The sequence below is a fragment of the Petaurus breviceps genome, unplaced genomic scaffold (assembly GCF_028583685.1).
Source record: "Petaurus breviceps papuanus isolate PSGF00001 unplaced genomic scaffold, PetGlider_PUasm1.0 207, whole genome shotgun sequence".
In the NCBI taxonomy this organism is placed as follows: Eukaryota; Metazoa; Chordata; class Mammalia; order Diprotodontia; family Petauridae; genus Petaurus; species Petaurus breviceps.
The window spans coordinates 8,301,052-8,310,684 of NW_027185850.1; the positions used below are offsets into that span (position 1 = coordinate 8,301,052).

General features: G+C 47.4%; 1 protein-coding gene across 1 annotated transcript in view; it reads right to left on the bottom strand.

Annotated features, from left to right (window-relative positions):
- LOC138164878 (interleukin-12 receptor subunit beta-2-like) overlaps positions 1-9,633 on the bottom strand; it is an 83,317-nt gene that overhangs the window by 8,625 nt on the left and 65,059 nt on the right. The window contains exons 11-12 of the mRNA XM_069092812.1: positions 4,819-4,917; positions 4,562-4,720 (exon numbers count right to left, since the gene is read on the bottom strand). Of these exons, the coding sequence (XP_068948913.1) occupies positions 4,562-4,720; positions 4,819-4,917 (258 nt within the window). The remainder of the gene's footprint in view (positions 1-4,561; positions 4,721-4,818; positions 4,918-9,633) is intronic.

The following is a 9,633-nucleotide window of genomic DNA, read 5'->3' on the forward strand; positions in this document are numbered from 1 at the left end:
TCCATCCATCCATCCATCCATCCATCCATCCATCCATCCATCCATCCGTTCATCTAATCTACCCAGCTCTCCATCTCTAGCCAACATCTACCTATCTATATCTCTTTAACTCTTTCTCTCTCTCCATCTCACTGTAGTCTTTCAGAGGGAATGATTTCTTTGAAACACAAAGGACCCACTATTTCCATTGGTGTGAAGCTGTTAAACAAAATGGTGGGATCTGTATATGGATCATTTTGGCAGACTCAGTTTCCTTATGCTCTCCCTGTTTCCTCTGTACAGCAATGGCTATTTGCAGAGAAATGTTCAAAGACTGTTTTTCCCCTACAAAGAAACATAAGCCAGAGGGGGGATCAGCAACTCCTCTGATGACTTTCTGAATACTCAAGAATGGGGACAGCTCACTCTGGCTTTTGGTTGGGCAAGGATTGTATCCTGGCTGCAAAAATAGCCTTTCCTGGGCTCCCTTGCTCACAGGGCAGGGTCTTTCCTGGTGACCTAAAGCAAATGACGGAACTCAGCAGTTTGATTGTGCCTCGTATCTGAGAATCTTGGTTTTTCTTAGACTCCAATTAATGCCAGACACCATGTGGGTGAGGTGAGCATGATTAGCCCCACTGAGTAGATGAGATGACTGAGGCTGGGCTGGCTAATTAGCACCAGACCCTTGGGAACCCAAAAGTCTGTTCTGAGTTCATGAGATCATAAGATTTAGAGTCAGAAGACACTTTGGCAACTGTCTAATCCAACTCCCTCCACTTCACAGATAGGAAACTGAGGGCTGAGAAGTCCGGTAAGTTGTAGCCCAGCAGCAGGATAGAAGCCAGGGTCTCCGACTCCCAGTCCCTCTCCCTTCCCCCTGAAGCAAACGGCCTCTCAGTTCCGATGCAGACTTTGGGTTAGAGGACAATCCCACGTGTTTAGCCAGTAGGAGGAAATGAGCTTTTGGTGCATCAGTACTAATAATGAAAATAATGGTGATACTCGCCTTTGTATGGCACTCACAGGCGCTTTCCTGACAACTGTGAGATGTTTCACAAATGTGGAAACGGAGTCTCTGAGAATAAGCCCAGAGAATATGAACCCAGCCAGTAGTGGTGTCATCGTGCAGAGAGCACAGAAGACCCGAGTTCAAATCCAGCCTCAGACACGTACTAGTTGTATGACCCTGGGTAAGTCACTTAACCTCTGCCTTAGTTTCCTAAATAGGCATCATAACAACACCTACCTGCCAGCGTTGCTGTGAGGATCAAATGAGATAATAGTTGTGAAATGTTTGCCAATGCCTGGCACATAGTAGGTCCTTAATAAATGCTTTATGATTGATTGGCTACCCAGGCAACCTTCTGCACGGGCAGAGAAAATTGCTCACTGGAAGCTTCTTGTCCAATTAAATCACAAATATGAGGGGGTAGGGAATGGGAGATAACGATCCGTGGACTGAACCTGTGATTTCATTGCTGTGGGGAGTTCCCAGTGAGGAAACTCCCTCTACCAAAGCACTTCTGCAGCTGGCAGTTGTATAAGTGTTGTCTGGGGTCCTGAGGAGAAGTGACCTGCCCAGGGTCACACAGCCCAAGCCATGTGAGAGGTAAGACACAAACCCATGTCTTCCTGATTTCAAATCCAGGATTCCTTCCACTATACGATGTAGATGATAGTATTTGCACTCAATCGTTACTGGACTAGCCCAGGGATTCTTAACCTAGGATTTAGGAATATTTTGATAGCTTTTGTCATTCAGTTGAGTCCAACTCTCTGGGACCCCATTTGGGATTTTCCTGGAAGACACTAGAGTACAGCGGTTTGCCATTTCCTTTTCCAGCTCATTTTACAGATGAGGAAACTGAGGCAAACAGGATTAAGTGACTTGCCCAGGGTCACACAAAGAGTAAAAGTGTCTGAGGCTGGATTTGAACTCAGATCTTCCTGAGAGCAGTCTGGGTCCTCTATCCACTGTGCCACCTAGCTGATAGCTTTATTCCATAGAACTGGTTTCCATATAATGTACTTTATACCTTTAAAAACATGATTCTGAGGAGGAGTCTCTGAGCTTCACTTGACTGCCCAATGGGTCCAGAAAACACAAAAAAGGGTAAGAACCTGGGCTTTAGATTAACCACCAGGCCATGGAGAAATACATAAAAAAAGGAACAGTCCCTGTCCTCAGGGAGATTACAGCCTTCTGGGGAAAGACTGACCTGTAAGGGGCAGACCAGCCTCACGCCCACTGGGCTAAGCTGCCTTTCTCAAGGTCAAGCTTGTCTAAACAGCTAGTGCCCTGCTGTAAGGAGAAGCTGAGCAGTCGCATCCCAGAAGGAAAGGGAGCTTCACGGAGTGTTGAGTTGAAGATTAAACAAATGCATCACAGAATCCTGATTGTGGGGAGTGTAGGCAAGTATATGTGAGACAGGCTGGATTGGGAGGTGGTGACTCCGAGAGCTGACTCGGGTCTGGAAATTAACTGAAGGAAAGAGAAAGTCATTCAACAAGATGTGCTTCCTAATAACTACGAGGGAAACAGAGGAAAGGGCAAGAACAGATGAAGGCAGTGGAGAGGTGAAAGAGGAGGGTCAGACAGCCCAGAGAGGCTGGTGGGAGACACTTCATGTTTTATTAATTAATTAATTAATTTTAAAGCAATTGGGGTTAAGTAACTTGCTCAAAGTTACACGGCCAGTTTCTCTCTCTCTCTCTCTCTCTCTCTCTCTCTCTCTCTCTCTCTCTCTCTCTCTCTGTGTGTCTCTGTGTGTTAAGTATCTGAGGCTGGAACCAATCCCGGCCCTCCTGACTCCGGGGCCTTACTTCACTCTTACTGTGCCACCTGTTTTATTTTTCAATGAACAAGCATTTCTTTTCCTTCCCTTCTGCCCTTTTCAATTTAAAAGAACAAGGGGGGGGTACTTCTAACAAATATGCAGTCAAGAAAAACAAATTCCTACCCTGACTATGTGCAGAATCTATGTGGGAGACACTTCCAAAAAGCCATATAGGATAAGACTGGCAGTAATGCTATTGGGATCGTGGACCCATACATTTGAAGGAGAAAGGGACCCCCAACACCAGCTAGACCAGCTCCCTCATTTTACAGAAGAAACAGGCTTGTTGCTGTTCAGTCATTTTGGTTTTCTTGGCAAAGATACTGGAGTGGTTTGCCATTTTCTTCTCCAGGTCATTTTACAGAAGAGGAAACTGAGGCAAACAGGGTGAAGTGATTTGCCCAGGTATAAGGAATGACAAGCAGGATGATTTTAGAAAATCCTGGAAAGGCTTACATGAACTGATGCAGAGTGAAGTGAGCAGAACCAGAACACTGTGTACACAGTAACTACAACATTGTACAATGAAGGATTGTGAACGACTCAGCTGTTCTCAGTGATACAATGACCCAAGACAATTCCAATGGACTCATGATGAAAAATGCTATCTGCCCCGAGAAAGAACTGATGGCCTCTAAATACAGCCTAAGCATACTCTCTTCTGTTTCTTTTCTTTTCCCTTTTCCCCTGTCCCCTCTTCCTCCCCCTTCCCTTCCCTCCTCTTCCTTGTTGTCTTGCACAAAATGACCAATACGAAACATTTTACGTGATTGCACATATGTAACCTATATCTGACTGCTTACCATTTATGGCAAGGGGCGGGGAGAGAGAGGATTAGAATTTGGAACTCAAAACTTAAAAAAAACCTCATGTTAAAAATGGTTTTTATGCATAACTAGGGGAAAGATAGAAATATTTTTTCAAGTGACCTGCCCAGGGTCACAGAGCTAGTGTGTACCACCCCATTTAAAATCAGGTCTTGCTGATTTCCCGACCTGATGCTCTCAAAACTGCACAAGGCTAAATGACTTTTCCAATTTCCACAGGGGGCCTACTCCAGGGATGGGATCTGGACCCAGGTCCATTGACTCCGGAGCCGGTATTTATTATGGTACCATAGTGCCCTCCCCCATTTCATATTGGATTTGTAGGTTTGTGGTTCTTGTGGCTCCTTCATATATGTGCCAATGTACCTTGGCTCAGCAAATATGACCCAGGCCCTCTCCTAGAGCTGTTCTCCACCTTAAATGTCATTAATATGAGAATGCCGCACTCCTCTCCTTACAGAAGGGGGAGCTATGGGCATGGGATTTTTGGTTCTGTGTTTCTGGTGCCTGGAGCATAGCAGAAGGAAAGGATCCCAGTCTCAGGCTGGGAAGGACAGATGGGCCATCTGGTCTGACTCCCTGGTTGTAAAGCGGAGGAAAGCCCAGGAGGCTGTGACTTCCCCAAGGTCACCAAGGCAGTAGGCATCAGAGTCAGCATTTGAACCCCGTCCTGACTCAGTAAACAGCGCTCTTTCCCCTGTAGCATAAAAGCACCTACTGCAAGCTTTTTTTTTTTTTTTTTTTGATTAGCCGGGGGCAATCTGAGGCTCCTGGCAGGGACGCGTCTTGGCCCGGGCCATAACAGCCTTACTGAGCCTTCAGTCACTTGGGAGAAGGGCGGGAGGCCTGGGCTGGAGCTGAGTGGGGTGCGGCGTGCCTGCCCCTCCCCGCCAGGCTTTTGACCCGGCCACCTACCAAAGACGTGAGGTGGGGACTGGGAGCGCAGCTCTTGCAGGTAGATCTTGTAACGAACGAGGCAGCCCATTTGGCGGTGAGCGGGGATTTCGTCCCAGGTGACGGATGCTGTTCCTTTCCCTGCTGTGGCGCTGCGGACATGCGGCCCCGTCAGAGGCTCTGTGAAGCAGAGCAAAGCATCAGAGGGGAGCTGGAGCTCCCCTGGAAGCCGTCCCGGCTCCCTCCCACCCTTCCCCGGGGCTCAGAGAGTGCGGCACCTTTACTGGTCAGGTCAGCGCGGGTCCTGGCGCAGCCGGCTCCGTCCCCCCACAGGGCACACAGGCGGATCTGATAGCACAGGTGGGGTTTGACGTGTTCTGCAAAGAAAAGAGTCTGATCACACAGGACAGCCAGGAAGCAGTGAACGTGGGCACCCATTCAGCACCCTGGGCACCCTGGCCCCTCCATCCCCTCCCGCTTCCCTGGGCAGCCCTCCCCTGGCTCACAGCTCAGGCACCGCCCACTGAAGCTCCCCCAAGGTCACCCAGACCGCATTCAGTCCGCAGGAGGCTGCCCACCTGGACAAACAAGCCCCTTCCAGCTCCAGCCTCAACCTCCCAAACCACAGCATTCCTCACTTCCCTCCCTCACTCTCCCCACTTCAGCTGGAGGCAGCAGGAGCTTGGCTCAAATCCCTTCCTACCTCTGTGACTCTGGGCAACGCATCCTCTCAACCTTCCTGAGCCTCAGTGTCCCTGTCTCTAAAATGGGGATCACACTAGCACCTGCCACACGGATCGCCCAGTCCTGACTGGCACCCAGTAGGCATTTAATAAGTGCTTAATTTTTTTTAAAATGAGATAATGTATTGTAAAACCTTTTGTAAATCTGAAAGTGTTAATATAAACCATTCACCACCATCATCTTCATCATCACCAGCAGCAGCTCAAATCTTTGGAAACTTTCTAGATCACTGGTCACAGATCTGTCCTAGAAAGGACCTCAGAGGCCCCTCCTTTTTCAGATAGCCCCAGGAAGGTGACTTTCCCAAGGTCATACAAGGTGGGGATTCGAACCCAGCTCCCGTGACTCTTTTGTGTCACGGTACTGCCCACCCAGTCAATAAAACCCAGCCTGTTCCACCTACGGCTGGACTCTCCACAGTCTCGTGCTCCCCCTCTTTCCAGTCTCACCTCCTGAGGTGAGCCTCCATGAGCTCGCCCTTGAGTCAATCCAGGTCTCTATCTTGTCCGGAAAGAAGGGGAGCTTCCCCAACCATCAGAGCCGCTTCTTGGGGTGGCTCCCCCTCACTGGAGGACTTCAGGCAGAGGCCGGATGTGTCATCTTCCCATGTATAGGTTGGACAAGCTGATCCCCTCCAGTTTGGAGATTCTTGGTTTGGGCCTGGAAGGGACCGCGTCAGGCATCTCACCCACCTCCTTCATTTTACAGATGGGGAAACTGAGGCCTCTGTAGGTGAGGAGCAGCTCCCCCATGGTCACACAAGCAGCACCCCTGGTCCTCAAAATCCAGCACTCACTCTGCTCCTTCTACTATACCAGCCTGTCTGTTAAATATTCTCTGGCCTTCTCTGCTTATTGAATTTCTATCCATTCTTTTAAGTCCAAATCAAATAGCACCTCTTGCAGGAAGCCTTCCCTGATGACCATCAGGAATGACTTACTGACCTTTAGACCTCCTCTTTGCACCATCCTAATACACTCATTATGTAATTTTTTAGGGCAGGGGCTCTCCAGATGTGGTCTGAGGACCCCTTGGGAGCCCCAAGAAATTTCAGCTGGTCCCATAAGGTGAAAACGACCTTTATAATAATACAAAGGCACGTATTTGCCTATTAATATGTCTCCCTTTTCCAACTACATATCTGTGGACCATGGACTTTCTTCATAGATTTCAGCCAGAGCATCACAGCAGCAGAGAGGAAAATCCAGCTGTTTTCCATTCAGCCAAACATTAGAGAAATTTGCAAAAATACTTATAATGTGTAAAAGCAATGGTACTTTTCTCACTGATTTTATTTTGTTTTGAAAAGTAGAGTTGTTTTTAATAAATTTTGTTATTTATATTAACATGTAATGGGTTTGTAATTGTTATTTTAAATGAACTAATATTTTCACATTTTTAATTTCTAATAGGGTAAATGCTGCCAGATAGAACTCCCATAAACAAAAGGTCTCTGGGGTCAGTCCTTGAGAATTCTGAAGAGCATAAAGAGACTCTGAGACCAAAATATTTGAGAATCATTGTTAAAGAATATTGTCATCCACACTTCTCTCATTCATTTCATGAGGGCAAGAATTGCAATTTATTTAAAGTTTTTATCTCCCCCAGTGCCTAGGACAGGGCACAGAAGGAAGAATTTGATGTTTGTTGAATTAAATTTGTTGGACTAGCTTTATATATGTATGTATATGTATATGTAGGTGTGTATGTATGCAGTATTTATTTCACCTCTGAAGCAGCACCCAACATACTTTCCATGAAAGCCTCAATAACTCAATGAAGTCAGTTAACAAGTATTGATTAAATTCCAGAAATAGAATTAACTGGTTGGCACAGTGGATGGAGACCTAGCCTTGAAGTCAGGAAAACTTGAGTTCAAACCCAGTCTCAGAAACTTACTAGCTATGTAACCCTGGGCAAGAATCTTATCTATTATCTGCCTCGGCTTCCCCACCTGTAGATAATAATAGTTCCTCCTTCCCAGGGTTGTTGTGATCATATGAGATATAATTTGTAAAGAGTTTTGTAAACCTTAAAGTGTTTCTATATATTAATTATATGTCTCTAATATAAATATTAGAGATATATAGAAAGGCGAAACTAGTCCCCCACTCTCAGGGAGATCATATTTTAATAAGGAAGATAGTGAGCAAACCGCTACGGACATACAAAATACACATGGGGGAGATTGTGGCTATCTCCGATGGCACTAGCATCTCGGGGACTGAGAAAGGTCTCCTGCAGAAGGTGGGATTTCATGAAAGAAGCCAAGAGGCAGATGTGAGGAGTGAGAGCATTCCAGACTCAGGGAGAGCCCGTGTACAAGCAGGCTGTGTCGTAGATGTGGGACAGCAAGGAGACCATGGGGCAGGAAGTGCTTGGAAGAGGGCAAAGGTGGGAAAGGACCACGTTATGAAGAGCCTTTGATGCCAAACAGAAAATCTTATATTGGACCCTGGAGAACATTGGGAGCTGCTGGTGTTTGCTGAGGAGAGGAAATGACTCGGTCGGACCTGGACTTTAGGACGATCTCTTTGGCAGCTAAGAGAAGGTTGGATTAGAGAGAGGAGAGATTTGAGGTGGAGCCACCAATTAAGAGCTCATTGCAATCATCTAATAATTGGATGAGGGCCCTGCCAGGGGTGGTAGCTGAATAGTTAGCAAATCTGTTGGAACCACGACTTTCTTTTTGGATGGAACACCCAGGCTTTAAATAGTAAGTTACCAGACAGGGTGTGTGTGTACTCGCATCTGTGCTTGTGTGAGAAAAAGAGGGAAGAGGGGAGAGAGAGAGGGAAAAAAGAACAGAGGAAGAGGAAAAGATAGGGAAAGAGAGAGAGAGAGGAGAGAGAGGGAGGAAGGGGGAGAGAGAGTGAGAAGGAAAGGGGGAGGGGGATGAGAGGAGAGGGAGGGAGGGGGAGAGAGAGAGGAGAGAAAGAGAAGAGAGAGAGGGAGAGAGAGAGATGGAGAGAGAGAGAGAGAGAGAGAGAGAGAGAGAGAGAGAAACAGAAGCAGAGATGTAGCTTTGGAAGACAACCTAATGTTAGCCAAGAAATTCTATTAAGGAGGCAGCTGGTGTCCAGAGCCAGAACTACTGATATTGGGAGCAACCATGAGAAGACTCCCCTGTAAAAAATAATCCTAGGTGGGTAATCCTGGGTGCCTTTGTTGGAATATTAACCCCAGCGATTATATCAAGTTTACCTTGGTCAAGTGAAATAGGGGAAGAGTCATCATCACCTCCTAACAACAGAGTCCCCTCTCCCACCCCAAGTGATTCAGAAACTTACAGGACAAGAGCAGGGTCACACTGGTGCTGCCCTCCCATAGGTGAGCCCCTAAGCCACTTTCTGTTTTGAGCCTCCCACGTGGGCACGAAGCAGGGCACCACCTGGGGTCTTGGGCGTTCCATCCAGGGCACAAACCAATGCACCAATGAGCTGTGCCTGGCTGGTGAGGTTTGGAAATTTCAATTGCAGGTTTGAGGGAGGCCCCGCCAGGCCTGAGTCTGAAAGGGATTTGGTGAGATGTTTGAAGGGATGGTGTGACCTTGTGTGGACTCCTCCTTGTGGGTGGACAGTCCTCACCTGGCATTGGGCACCTCCCTCACATCTCCGGGACTCAGTACCCCCACCTCTATAAAACGAGAGGATTGCTCCAGACGTCCTCTTGATCCCCTTCCAGCGTTAACTCTATGGTACCCTGACCTTGGCACAGACTCAAAAGAGACTCTGGGTCAAAACCTGAGTCAATGGATTGTGTGAGTGGTTTTTAATTTGGCATTCCTAAACCTGAGGAGTCTGGTTCTGACCATGATGAACCAAGAGAAAAGCCTCATGGGGAATGAATGGTGACAGGAGGACACCTGGAGATGGAGAATTTGGGTTTAAATACCGACCCACCCCGGGGCAGCCATCACTGTGGGAGCTGCAGCCATAGGCTTCTGAAGACCCACAAAGGAAAAATCTCTTCACCAAAGTCCAGGGCCCTGTCCAGTGGGTCAATATCAGAAACCAGCCAGATTTTATCAGTGGAAATGACATTAATGAAGATACAGGAACATCTAGCAGAAGATTACTTCCCACACAGCTAAGTGTCCAAGGCAGAATTTGTGTTGGAAAGAGGATTTGAACTCAGGTCTTCCTGACTCTAGGCCAGCTGTCTGTCTACTATGGTACAACACCACGATTCCCCCTCCCCCATCATCATCTGTAACCTTATGAATCCTAGCTTCCACACCTGCCAGCCTTCTAAAACTACCCTTCAGAAGGTCACTGGGACCCCTCCAATGGCCAAATCAGCCAGACTGTGAGGGACTGGGAAGATGGGCTGAATCTAACAGGAGGGCA